Source organism: Astatotilapia calliptera, chromosome 17, assembly GCF_900246225.1.
Source record: "Astatotilapia calliptera chromosome 17, fAstCal1.2, whole genome shotgun sequence".
In the NCBI taxonomy this organism is placed as follows: domain Eukaryota; kingdom Metazoa; phylum Chordata; class Actinopteri; order Cichliformes; family Cichlidae; genus Astatotilapia; species Astatotilapia calliptera.
This window is the reverse complement of record NC_039318.1, coordinates 25,675,609-25,689,950: the sequence shown is the minus strand read 5'-3', so window position 1 is coordinate 25,689,950 and position 14,342 is coordinate 25,675,609. Positions and strand designations below refer to the sequence as shown.

At 41.3% G+C, this 14,342-nt stretch overlaps 1 protein-coding gene across 7 annotated transcripts in view; it reads right to left on the bottom strand.

Moving 5' to 3' along the window:
* anks1b (ankyrin repeat and sterile alpha motif domain containing 1B) overlaps positions 1 to 14,342 on the bottom strand; it is a 282,958-nt gene that overhangs the window by 154,946 nt on the left and 113,670 nt on the right. For 6 of the 7 annotated variants that reach the window (XM_026146084.1, XM_026146081.1, XM_026146083.1 and 3 more), the window contains exons 4-7: positions 13,713 to 13,865; positions 9,328 to 9,471; positions 2,559 to 2,634; positions 818 to 919 (exon numbers count right to left, since the gene is read on the bottom strand). In XM_026146084.1, the coding sequence (XP_026001869.1) occupies positions 818 to 919; positions 2,559 to 2,634; positions 9,328 to 9,471; positions 13,713 to 13,865 (475 nt within the window). Of the gene's footprint in view, positions 1 to 817; positions 920 to 2,558; positions 2,635 to 4,739; positions 4,965 to 9,327; positions 9,472 to 13,712; positions 13,866 to 14,342 lie in introns of those variants that run through there. The other variant, XM_026146088.1, reaches the window with a different exon arrangement.

Below are 14,342 nucleotides of genomic sequence, written 5' to 3'. Positions count from 1 at the left end.
CTGATGATCTGAAACGTGAAAAAAAGTATGAAAGTATGAAAAATAGTATAAATCTGATAGGGAGCAGATGCTTTTTCCTAGCACTCCCACTTTTATTTTGAAAAAAGTCCACAAAGAAAGGCATCATTTACTTCACTCATCATAGCTCGTGGTTCTAAACTTCACAAGAGTAGAAACTCTTGTCAGAGCAGATAATTTTTTTAACTCATCAAAGCAAGAAAAGCAAAAATGAAACTGATGCCTGGGATGATTGTTGCATTCCAGTTAGCTGAGCCTTTTCCAAATTCAACCATCATTAAGGATTTTAACAAGGGATTTTCCTGCTTTGACAAGTTGGGATGTTTGAAACTACTATTAAATAGCAAAGCAACAAAATCCAATATGAAGATGTAAGTCTGACCTTTTATGGCATGCCAAGGTCTTGCTGCTCCTTCACAATGTGTGTCGATATTAGTATTCATTTATACACTGCTGGAGAACATCTATTATAAGGGTTCTTAAGTGGTTTAGATATGGACTTTATTGCACAGTAGTCATCAGAAATACCATAGTGCTATTTATCCACTGAAACTTCCAGAATCTTATTGATAACAATCTTATTTAAAATCCAGCTAAACCAGTGAGACAAAGAAAATAAGTCAAGGCTAACAGTAACAGTGCATTCAAACTAAACACATACAGGAGCTTCCATTGTCGCTGGTGAACTGTTAAATCTTTCTTTTTGTTGTTATATATTTAGTGAACTTATATAAGATTCTTACACCTGAAATGCCCCACTTTCTCAATTCATCTAAATCAAAAGTGTGTGCGTCTTTACCTTGGATGAGAGCAGTGATCTGCTGGGATTTTGGTGCGGGATGATCCCTCAGAATCTCCAGAGCCGTTCTTCCTTGGCTGTCTCTTAGATTGGTGTCGATCCCTGACACACAAACACACCCAAGAAAACGTGCATAAAATACAAGAAAAAGAGGGGGAAAAGTCAACACCCATTACTTAGTCTAACAATACAGGACCTACTCAGGCTTGCTCATGATAATTCACCTTCACCGCAGATACACAGAACTAAACACATTCAAGCGCAGTATACAAAAATAAATATGAAGTCAGATCTGTAAACACACCACTCAGTCAGAAACACCAGGGAGCATTTTTTCCAAGATTATAACCCAAATGTTTTGTAGATGAATGCAAATTAGTCTCACACATACACATTCTTGCAATGCTAAGTCACAATCTCAGACAATGACACATAAAAAGACTGCATTCAAAGACTGATGCACAATATCAAATAGGCCATATGTGAAAATAAATGTCATTCCAATCGTTCTGCTGGGTACCATCAGAAATGTATCAAACTGTAATAAAAGGACATTTACACCTAAGTTAGCATTTCAGGTTTTTGTTTTCCCTCCTTTTTCCTCCTTATTTCTCATGTGGTTTGTACATTTATAAATGAAGTCTGTAATGTGATTAGTGCTTCAAGGAACTGTAGATGTAAAAAAAACAGCTTCCCTGGCTTTTTTATTTATCGAAAATAACAAATGTGTTTAAAAGAAAAATGTATTATAATAATAACGGCTTGTTGTTTAATGCTCTTCATGTCCCAGAGTTGTGCTAAACTTAGCTTACTGTTTAGTAGCATTCAGTTTTTATTTAGTTGTTCTTAACTTTCTATTTTTAGCCTTTTTAGCCTTTATTTGAGCGGTCAGTAAATAGCAGACCAGAAAGTAGCAGACACTCTAATGACTGGAGGCCCCGCCAAGCTCAGACGTTGCAATGCTCAGAGAAAGTACAGAAATAACCACATTTACCTACTCAACTTGAATGTCACATGATCCTTTTCTGTGATACTAAAGGTTATTTCTTTGGTCAAAAAAATGACTGATGCTTACTTGATAAAGCAGTTACACCAACAAGCCATTCTCTACGCGTAGGCATTGAGGCCCATCCTACACCTCTACAGTAAACCCACCTACCGACAGGCAATATTTTTAGCTATATCGGGTTAGAGCTCAGTGACTCTGACAAGTACAGCCCTGCTTTGATCCAGGATGTTAATAAAATCAAGGCAAAAGGAACATGGCCACCCAGAGGAAATCCTGTAGGAAACAGGAAGTGCTGAAGGAAAGTAGGTGGAGGATGGCAATGATGTCAAAAGGACAACAGTGTCCAGGCTGTTTTAGTAAAAGTACTAACTATACCCACATGACTTTGAGCTACTAGTTAAGACAGGAGCTGTTCTACCTTCGGGAATCTTTTTCAGTCATTGCATAAGTTGACATAAGACAACACATCCTAATTATGCAGTTGCAGAGAAACTGGCCAAAACAATAACAAAGCTTGAAGTGAGGAAGAATTTAGCAAACAGATGTTTGGAGTTCACCTGAGGGCAAACTGACTCACAATTTAGGGAAGGAGAGGGAAAACACAACAAAACAAAATTCCAAACATCTAGCCACAGGTTGAAAAAAAAAAAAAAAGAGGGAGAAACAAGGGAAACACACATATAAGGAAACACGCACAGTTTTTGTTTAGCCGGGGTATATTTATAGACCCACCTGAGTCAAGCAGAAGGCGAACAACATCCATCTTCCCAAAGAGAGCTGCCTCATGGAGGGCACTGCCATTCTCGGTCTACAAGAGACAGAGATAGCATTTGTGTATTAATATTAAGTCACTTTAACAATTCAAAGTGGAGACAAAAATAGACATCAAAACCAGAAAGCACAAGAGGCGTTAAAAAAAGAAAGGAAAGGGAACTGGGATTAAAAGGGAGCAAAAAGGCAATATTTTGATTTGATACAATCTTTTTTTTCCCCCCCTCGCTGGCAGTTAAATGAAAGAGATTCAGAGAGATTAAAACAAGTTACATTCCCTCGCCTCCAAACAGTGCGAGGCCACAGCGATTTCAAACCATTACACAAGCAGCAGGCGCCTGTGTGGAAACGTCCCACTTTCACCTCACCCTACGCTGGCCCGTATCAGCCTCCAGTCCAACTAATAGAGATATTACAGATATGATGCAACACACTGAAACCAGCACGGGGATGGTGCCAGTAAGTGTCTCATCCCGTATCAGCAGTGATGAGAGAGACGATTATTCTGACAAGGATACATTTAAAAAGTGCAACAACATAAAGAACAGCTGTTTAATCACACAGCCTGAGGGTGAACAGGACCAAAATAGCTAGACTTAAAGGTGTAGAATTTTTATGTTACAGCATCCTTTGCTGATGCTAATGACTGATATCCTAGGATGTGGAAACACACACATCGGAATGTTTTCCATACCAGCGGGCAGAGTAAGCAGAGTAAGCAGAGTAAGCAGCTTAAGAACAAACAACCTCCAAACAGTTCCATCGAGCACTTAAAGCCTCCTCCACTAATGCTCCACCCCACAGCCAACAAGACCCAATATTCACTATCAACATGCCAGACACTAGAGTACATCCACACAGGGTCTTTTTATAACAGATTCCCTTCCTGACAAAACCCAACAGATTTTTTTATTTAACTAAAGTCAAATCTATTTTAAATAACCTAAAGTTAAAATTTATTGGAGGGCCAGTATTGGGCCGATATTATTGGCCAATATTTGGTACTTGTTAATATATCAGTAATGGCATTTATTAAGGCACTCTGCTGTTGCAAACACACGTACAGTACAACTAGCTCCATCCTCCATGCTTCTCATGAAAAAGCGACAAATTGTCAGTGCTTGGGAGGAAGCGAAGCGTGGCTATATGTGGACAAGTTTTACATTTGATACCAAGGAAAACAGGATGCTTTGTAAACCACGTTGAGTAACTCTCAAGGGTAATAAAACAACAACCTTTTACACTTTATTCTACTATAATCTTATAATATTTAGTCTAAATTCTAACTAAAACGAAATAACTTTTTAGTCAAAGGACTATGACTAAAAAGTCAGATCTATAAATTGTCCTAAAAAGGTCCTATGTTGGTCGGACTCTACCAAATAGCGCGCAGTGAATTTGTCCACTGTATTTCTGCTTCAGTCAATTGTTTCCATACAATCAGAATAATTAGCAAAAATAAGCTACAAAAATAGATCAGGTCAATAGGTAGGGATGCTATTACTATGTTAATCATCATTCAGCTACTTGAGACTCACATCCTGCAGTCCAGTTGACTCATTCTGCACTTGAGATGAGCAGCAAGCTGGAGGGCCACTCCAACCAGAACCAACAGGAGGTAATGAACTGCTACTGCTATGCCTACCTCAGCAAGGACTATTAGGTGCAGCTGGGAAGACTTATACACACACACACACACACCCCGCTAATAAAGCCAAAAACACAACGTGTATATATATAAGGGAAACGCTGTAACTAGTTTTACTTTGATGAAGTTACTGCTATATAGCTTAACAGGACATCATGATCCTGAAGGTCTTTCTGGAACATTAAACATACTAATCTGTGCATGTTGCTGGAAGCAATAGAGCCCATCGAGGATACTAAGGACTTCAACATACACAAAGACACGTGTTTCACACTCGCAAGCCACACACACACACACACACACACACACATGCTGAACACGTTGCATCCTTCATAGCTGGCTTCCTGACAACACAGATGAAACCCTGGACTGAATAGAAGTCCCAGCCGTAATGAAGACAAATTATCTGGACGACAGCCGACACTGCCAGGAAATTCTGCTCGACGCAACACTACACCACATCAGTGTGATCGTCTTCTGCAGGAATACTCAACTTTTTCTGTTTCCCCTGACACAAAGGTGTTATCGCCACAGAGAAGGGATTGATGGCAAAATGAAGCTATAACGCCATATGCGACAGCTCCTCTGTCTTTTGAAAGTTAAAAAGGTCAAAGGCCCAGATCCCTCGGAAAAATCCCGCAGGTGTGAATCCAAAGTGGAAACAGACGAAATGTCAAATTTGTAGCGCCTGCGAGTTTATCACAATGTGGATGTCTCCCCTGCAAAACAAAATCTCTGCTGCCCTCATGCATGAAAGCGGAGGTTGTATCTCAGGAAGAGATCCACCCCCTATTCTAGTACACACATCTTGCCCTCCTGAACCTCCTTTACCACTTCCTGTCCTGTTTCCCATAGCGATTATGCAGTGATGTCATGAGGAATCAAGGAAGGCAGTTCTTACTCCGAGTTTCCTGGAATTGAAAGGCAGATGAATCGGTTTAACGACAGCACGCAGAAATGTAGCACTCACTGCTCATGATGGGACGACGAGGTAAATGTCTGAATGTGAATGCTCACATCATCCCTCTTACTTATGCTTGACAAAAAAATAGGACTCTATATTAATCAAAACAGCTGCACTGCAGGCAATAATGACCTAAAGCATATTTTTGTGCAAGACAGTGTTGGAAATAGCAGTCAGCTGTGTTTGTGAACAAAGATGTGTGTATCTATACTAAACTTTTGCCCTGTGTTGGCTATAGGTCACTCAGTGGCACGTTCCTCCATACTGTAGGGATTTCCCCTCATTATTATGGGAACAGACAGAGGATGAAAGAGTGTGTGAGAGCAAGAGAAAAAGAGAGGAGAAAAGAGAGAAAGTGCGCTGCATGTATAAATTATTCATCCTCGCTCACACAGACCTATATGGCATGACTCCAATTACTGACCTGTACACACACACTCTCTCTTTTACACACACACACACACACACACACACACACACACACACACACACACACACACACACGCACAATTTGCTTTCCATTCTTGGAATGCCATCTGTGAGTCACCCACAGCATCCACTCTGCACCGTCAACATTATAGTACAGTTCTGACAGTGCGGCCTTGCAGAAAATACAGAGAGAAAGAACGAGCGAGGCAAGAGGAGGGGGAATGGAGAAGAGCGGAAAGCAGGTGGGGAAAAGAGGACAACTCGACACTCGCTGTGTTTCTCACCTAAGTGGCATTAAAAAAGCCTTTGCTCTTCAGGGAAGCCATTAAGTCTGCTTGTTTACCTGATGTTATTGCAACTGAACATCAAATGCAAACAGCCACATGGGGCTTTTACAAAAGCAAAAACTGTATATTAAAGGGAGTAAGGTCCGAAAAGTGTAGCCAATGCTGTGGAATCATTATTGCTATATCCATCTTTTACGTGCAGTCTATGAGTAAAACCAGGAGAGTCCAATTACCGTGCAACACGGAGATTAAATGAAAACCCAATTTAACAGAAATGCCTACCATTACAGTCGAGCAGTGTTTGACCCGTTCCAGGTCAGGTGACATGTGTAGGCTCACTCTAATTGACTATCAAGTTTAACCAACCAAAGAGCCAATTTTACTCGCCAAGTGTGCAACAGCTACTCTCATCCAACGTATGATAATGATAGCTAATAGAGCAAAAGAGAACTCGATGCCTCTATGCATTATTTTCAGCAACAGACACGAGCGGAGCAAAAGTCAAGGGTAAACTAAGGAGACGATTTGAGATATCAGACTTGCAGCGCTCTTGATCAGTAGGTAGAGAGGAAAAGTAAGAAAAGGGGAGAGCGGAGGATTTGCAGACGTGTGAAGAGAGATGAGGCAAATCAAAGGCGTGTAGTGTTCATCTGCTCTAGACACATGGAGCCTCAGGCCAAATCCCTGCAGAGAAACACAGCCCTGCTCTTCAGATCTGAGCAGGCATGCACACATTCGGGCATAAACAGACACCGCAGCGTGTAACAAGGACAGAAGGCAGAGAAGATAGGTGCAGTGCCACTGAGTCATGCATATCCTCACTGTGAGAGCCTCACAGTGATTCTCATATCCAAGAGGTCAAACTGTTTTCATCCTTCCAGATATGGAATCCACACAGACACACATCCACGTCCGTGCCCATCAAATTCTTCTTTGCTACACATTCTAATGGACGCTGTCACAGTACGGCAAAAAAGCTCATATTTGTCTTGTAGTCGCAGACCCTCCTCCATCCACATGCTATTTATACTGTATATAAACTGTACTTTACACAGCCAAAAAAAAAAAAAAAAGGGAGAACGTAGCATCTGTTACGCCATATGTCTCAGCAGTGAATGATAATAGAGTCAAATCAGATTTTGGCACCAGCAGAAGTTAACTTCTAGAGTCTCTCAGATCCACATAGCAACAGCTACACGTTTTAGATCCATAAAAGCTTCTGGGGCACTGAAGGAAATTTCCTATAAAGGCTTTGAAGGATTGTTTTGTCGCATATGTGTACAAACTCTGATCAATCCCTGTTTCTATAGCTTCTAAGCAGAAATGTCCCTTGATTAAGAATCAGCAGCTTTAGGGGGCTTTAGATTCTGACTGAGCTCTGAAACTCCTGGAGCTGCTTTTCGGCTTCGATTCTTCAATCCAACAAAACCAACTCCAGTAAAGAAGCGTGAAACAACAACGTCCAACACTGTAAAACAGAATTTTGAGCCTTTTTAAATAAAAACTTTCCGTTTTATCGTTGCAATTATTTAGTAAATCAGCATTTCTTTTTCATGTATAGATGTATTATTGAAATTGTGCATTTCTTTCTTATTTTAAGACACCTCAGGGATTAAATGTGTAGTTACTGATACTGACAGAAAAGTGGCATTTCACTAGTACAGCCTACGTAAAATCAAAGTGGGCTCTATATGCCATTTAATGTAAAATGAATTTCACATAGCTGTTTAGACCTCTGTCTTGTTTAAAAGCTCGTACCTGGACATTGTTTGCAGTGAAGTAATATTTCTGGTGAAAATGTTCAATTAAAAAAAAGTTAATTTGTTTAATAAAATATAGAAATACAAAATATGGACTTAAAAGTGGCTAATCCCAGTAAATTATATCCATACAGTGTCTGACGTTTATCTCCGATCAGGTGATATTGGCAGCAGAATAAGCATTAGTACTCCTCCTCAGGCATCCAAAGACCTCCATGCCATTTAAGATACAGCGCATGCAGTAAGTTCTGGGTCTACCCTGGGGTCTCTTAACAGCTGGCCACACCTGGAAAGACTCCAAAAGGTACTCAAGAGGCCTCCTGAGCTGCTGCCCGAACCACCTCAGCTGGCTCCTTTCCATACAAAAGAGCAACTCCTGGTTAGTGTAATCTCTGCCAAAAATCTCATAAGCCTTGTTCTAAACTACAAATTGTAAAAGGGAAATGAACTTTAGCTGCAAAGTATGCGTAATCTCATTCTTTTAGTCATCCATAAGCTTGGAAACATAGAACAAGTCGTAAATCCTAAGCCTTGTCTTCAGTCCACATTCTCTTGTCAAAAAACAATCCAATTAATGCTGACTTTGCAGGACTTCAGAACAAATACAACTGTTTACCAGCTGTTTTAATGAATAATGAATTTAACCTGGTTCTAAACTACACAACTTCTGTCACAATGGCTTGCACATTAGACACCAAAACCCCCAAGCCAGCATATAATGAGTGATGACCTTATAACAAGCTGTGAGATGTGAAAAGTATCTATAGTTGGTCAGCAGGTAGCTGCAGCAGTTAGCACTGTTGCCACATGAGAACAGCTGACAGCTGGGACAGGCTCTTGGATAAGTAGTTAAGATGCATGGATCTATAGTTGGACAATGAATGAACAAACAATCACAAGCGGTTTTATATTTTGAAATAATAGCGCCATTATTGGTACACATTGATGATCTGTCCAGATAAAAAACGAATAAGCCCACTAAGCCAATGATCAGCTGTGATGTTCTTCTGTGCCGGGTCAAAATAAAGCTTGTGGTGTGAGCAATCCAGTAATAAGTCCAAAGAGAACCGTTAACACAGTAAAGGGCTATATTTCTACATTTAAGACAAGTGATCAAAGTCAAACAGTTCAGCTTTTCTCCAGAGAAAGACAACAGTGCTCAAGAAATCAGCAAAGCGTGGCTGCATTTTGACAAGACTTCACAAAAGCAAATGGTCCAGAAAGGGTCGGGACTAAGTTGTATTTGAATCGCCCAGACAATTCAGAATACACAAAAAGACAAAATATAAAGGTGAGAAGAGCGGAGAGGTCCAAACATCGCATCAGAAACCGAGCAGTAATGAAGCTCCACATATTGTAACCGACACCGCGTTTCCCTTTCCTCTAATGAAAATATAAAGAGGTGTGTAAAAGGAGGGCCCTCTCTGGAACACCCTGTCCTCTTTCTTCTTATTTCTTTCTCTCTTACAGTCTGTTCTCCCAATTAATTATACATCCTTCCCCACCACCAAACCATAGGACCCATGTAACACATAAATATACATACAGTATATGCTCTCTGATCAGATGAAGGAAGCACATAGATTCAAAAGAAGAATTCGGGAGATTAAGTTTAAAAAGGAATGTGGTGGTGCCTTCTTACCACGCAGTTTACGTCCATGCCGGCCTCAAGCAGAGTCTGGATGGTGCTGTGGTGTCCGTTGCGGGCAGCCAGGTGAAGCGGAGTGTGTAGCCGAGTGTGACTGGTCATGAGATTGGGGTGGGCACTCACCAACATGCGCACCACCTGCCCACAAAAAACACAGCCACACGTTAATGACAAAAACAGCAAACATATAAAAACTAGGCCACTTGTCACCTTCTTACACCTGCTAAAAGCTAAATTGCACCAAACACGAATTTCAAAGCGAAGGTCAAAGGAAGGCCTTGCTTCATTTTGTAGCCATGTTAGCAGGATTAAAATCCAGAGCAGCCACCTTGGACCTTTTATTAATAAATAAAGCAATTATATTATTTGTCATCCAGAATTAGCGCACATCAGGCTTGTGTGGTTGGGTGTGGTCATTTAAAACAAGGCTTTGCATATCACAGCACATACAGGTCTTTTCTCTGTAAACCCTACAGATGATTGAGTGGGAAAATCGCAGTAGATCACTAGTTTGTGAAATATTAATAGACCCAGTCTGCAGAAACACTCATGCCCCATCCAATCATGCACCTTGGTTTCACATCATCCACTCGTCATTGGATCATCAACTGGAGAGGATGCTTGACGATGAGTTAGTGATGCTGTCCAGAACAAGCCTATGACTTAAAGTGTGATAATACTTTCCAAAAGGTTGATTCTGTTCATCTGGACGTAGCGTTTTGTGGGAGAAACGTTTTGTCACTCATCCAAGTGACTTCTTCAGTCTCAGCTGACTGCAGGTTTCCCCAACCTTATAAACAGTACATTTGCATAATGACTGAAACCAGCCCACTGAAGGAACAATGGGCTGGGAGGTCAGTTCCTTAATCTTAATTATGCAAATTCTCATGACCATTGATCAACAACCACTGACCAAAACCCACTGATCAAAGACCACTGATCAATGGTCATGAGTACCATTCACAGAGAGTTGGGGAATGGCTGCAATCACAGCATTGTAAGATGGTGAAAGATGTACCCTTAGGCCCCCTCCTCGATTCAGAGATGGTCTTTCCCTTTTCACGTAAATGGCCTCCTTGACTCTGCTCTCAAACCAGCGTTCCTCCCTGTCCAGGTTGTGTACATCCTCATGCTTGAAAGAGTGTCCACTGGCCTGTAGGTGTAAATAGACTGCAGAGTCCTGGCCTGACGAGGTGGCTCTTCTGCATTGTGCCATCCGCTTCGCCAGAGGTTGTTTGGTTTCCCCGATGTATACATCTTATCAATCCTCCTGGCACTTAACAGCGTACACCAGGGGTAGGCAACTCCAGGCCTCGAGGTCTGGAGGTTTTAGATGTGTCCATGATCCATCACAGCTGATTTAAAGGGCTAAATGACTCCTCAGCATTTCTTGAAGTTCTCCAGAGGCCTGGTAATGAACTAATCATTTGATTCAGGTGTGTTGACCTAGGCTGGGATCTAAAACCTGCAGGACACCGGCACTCGAGGCCTGGGAGTTGCCTACCCCTGGCGTACACTATGTTACTCTGTTTGTGTCGGGGGACCCCGATCCTTGAGGTGGACCAGTTTTTGGCGCAGCGTGTTTTGGGGTTTAAAAGCCACAGAGACCCGGTGTTTAGAAAAAATGCGTCTCAACTGCTCCGATACTCCTGACACATATGGGATCACTACAGGTTTTCGCTTGGGCAGCGGTTGTCCTTCTCTCCTGGATCGGCTGGAGCTTTCTTTAGGTGTCTTTCCAGCTTTGACAAAAGTCCAGCTGGGATAACCACATTTACTCAGGGCCTTCTTGATGTGCTGTTCTTCTGCCTCTCTGGCCGCTGTGTCAGTGGGGATGGTGTTCGCTCTGTATTGTAGCGTCCTGATGACACCCAGTTTGTGCTCCAGTGGATGATGAGAGTCAAACCTTAAATACTGATCCATATGCGTAGGTTTACGGTACACGTCAGCTTTTAGTGGTTGTTGATCAATGGTCATGAGAATTTGCATAATTAAGATTAAGGAACGGACCTCCCAGCCCATTGTTCCTTCAGTGGGCTGGTTTCAGTCATTATGCAAATGTACTGTTTATAAGATTGGGGAAACCTGCAGTCAGCTGAGACAGAAGAAGTCACTTGGATGAGTGACGAAACGTTTCTCCCACAAAACGCTACGTCCAGATGAACAGAATCAACTTTTTGGAGATTTACTTTCGTGGATGATTGAGAATGCATCAAGATGTAATAATACTTGTACTTTGGATTGCTTTACAAGTTTCTTCCTTAAAACAAGGCACAAATTTAAAATGTCCTATTAGTTGTTTAAACCTGCTACCAGCAGCTGTCATTTTACAGGACAAAATCAACAGTCCAGAAATGAGAAGTCTGCTTTAGTATCACCAAACTTTCTGTAAAATTTCTTTGCAAAATTCAAAATCATAAATTCAAGCTTGCAGTTCCTGATCTGCTTGACTAAGTGGGACGCTAAGTAAACACTGAAGATGGATTATCAGCAGGTATTTTTACCTTTTTCAACCAATCGTGAAAGAAAATATCCTTTAAAACTCCTGTCAAAAACGCCAATATATCTGTGGTAAGAGGCTTCTGTGCTTTTAACTGATAGTGAATGACGTTTGTTTAATAACTCAGCTCGCCAACAGGCGGTTCTCTCGAAAGCTTCCTCCCTTTAATGTGCATCTTTGCGAGCGCGTGTGCGTGCACGTGTCGTAAACTTTTGCCCTGTGTTAGTTACATCTCCATGCAGCAGGAGCTTCCACCACAGGGATTTCCCTTCATTATTATGCAGAGAAAGGAGAGGAGAGAGAACTACCGTGTTGCCTTTATAAATTATTCATTCACTCAGACAAACCTGTATGGCTTGACTGCAATTACTCACCACCTTAGCAGAAAAAATTTGTGATTGCATTTGAACATCAGCAGGCACACGCCTCTGTGTGGGATTGCGCTCGCATGTGCACGCTTTTTGTCACATTTTTGTTACACTTCTTTGTGTCTGCCTTTCTGTGGAGTAAAGGCAGTATTTGAGGGTTTTTTCCCCCAACACATATTTATCAGTTAAATTGAATTAGCAGTAGAGGTATGGAAGGTCTGATTCCTTTGCCCTGTTAATTCTTCACCTGCTGCTTCACTTTACCGGCCAGTGAGGAGCTTGGACAGGATACACAGTGCACGAACAGGTTAAAATACGGTAAATCATCCACATACCAGCCTCCTAACCAGTAATCAACAAAAACATGACCTAGACTGAGAAACCAGTGTGTATCTTTGGGGGAGAGGATGCTCTTCAAAAATCTTTACAAGAACAAATACCTGCATTTAACCGCGCTTTCTTTTAATTACGATCTCTGCTGCCTTTTGAGCAAAGTACTCTGTAAATAAAACGCAGCTAATTTATTCTTCACCCCAAATTGCAGGAGATTTGTGCCTCCTGTCAGCTACATTAAAAGCTCAGCTAATTATATTTTTTTACCCATTTTGTCACTTTGAATTTTTTTTATTTTATTAATGTCGTTGGAGTTTCAATTCAATTTTAATTGCAAATTAAACTGATTAGGGAGCAGATGTTTGTATCACATTCTTATGCATGGAGTGCCACCTATGTCCTCTATATCGAGCGGCTTTTATGGAAATTAAAGCTTCTCCAATGTAGAAAAGGTCAAAACCTAAACAGGTTGAGGTATGTTTTTATATCTGTTTTGACTTCAAGGCGTTGCATGCTCATTATTCAGGAGAAGATGCATCCGTTAAGTAAATATTAAAGTGCTGGGAAATCAAGGTGATGACGTTTTAACCATTTATGTCTATATTTTATAGACGCACCTATATACACACATATGTGTGTATACACACACACACACACACGTGTATACACACACACACACATGTGTATACACACACACACACACACACACACACACACACACACACACACACACACACACACACACACATATATACATATATACAATTATTGCCTTCAGAACTGCAGTAACTCTTCAACGTAGAGATTCAACACGGTGAAGGAAACATTCCTTACCTCTGACATCAACAAGACATTTTAACCCAGAACTGCTGTTCACTAGATATTTTCTCCTTTCCTACTCTGGAGGGGGGTAGTGTTGGAAAATCCCAGCCGATCAGCAGTTTCTGAAATACTCAGGCCAGCCCATCAGGCACCAACAACCATGTCACATTCAAAGACTTTAAAATCATTTCTGATGTTCAGTTTGAACTTCAGCAGGTCGTCTTGCTACGTGGCTAAATACACTGAGTTGACTTATTGGCTCAAACTAAAACTAAAAGATTCAAAGCAGTGCTTCCCTTCTCGTTTTTCTTAGCGTCAAGTAATGATGTTTTCATTGATCAGATATTCTCACAGACCTGCAGTCGGCCGTACAGTGCTGCCAAGTCTAGAGGACTCTCCTGTCGGCTGTTTCTCATGGTGGGGTCAGTCAGCTCCTGCAGCAGTACTGAAACCACCTCAGAGTGTCCATACTGGGCTGCACAGTGGAGTGCAGTTTCCTTCTCGTGGTTCTGTGGAAGAACACGAAAAAAATGGATATTGAAAAGAGTGAAGTTGAGGGAAGGTGGGGGGTAGTGAACTTGGGAATTATTGGAATAATAAAGAGTCAGAGACACGAAGTGAAGTGAGCCACAGAAACATGGCGAGATCCAGGGAAGTGATGAGAAAGGTGATGAAATTTTGAGAGAGATAAGGTTAGGAAAATGGAATGTAAGTTTGATTGCAATATAAGATATAAGAAGGTGGTGATTTATAAGTAGGGCACATGTGGGTGAAACGATTGAGATATAAGGGAAGAGAGGAAGGAGGAGCAGTTAGCTTTATTTATTGCCCCAGTGATATGGGGCATACATACAGTGATATGGGGAAGCTACATTTCACTGCAGAGATTTCTGCTACACATATGAAACACATATCTCAAGTACTATATCATTCTGCATGTACAAATTCTAAAAGGCTATCGGGATTGAGAGACCTGCTAGGAGAAA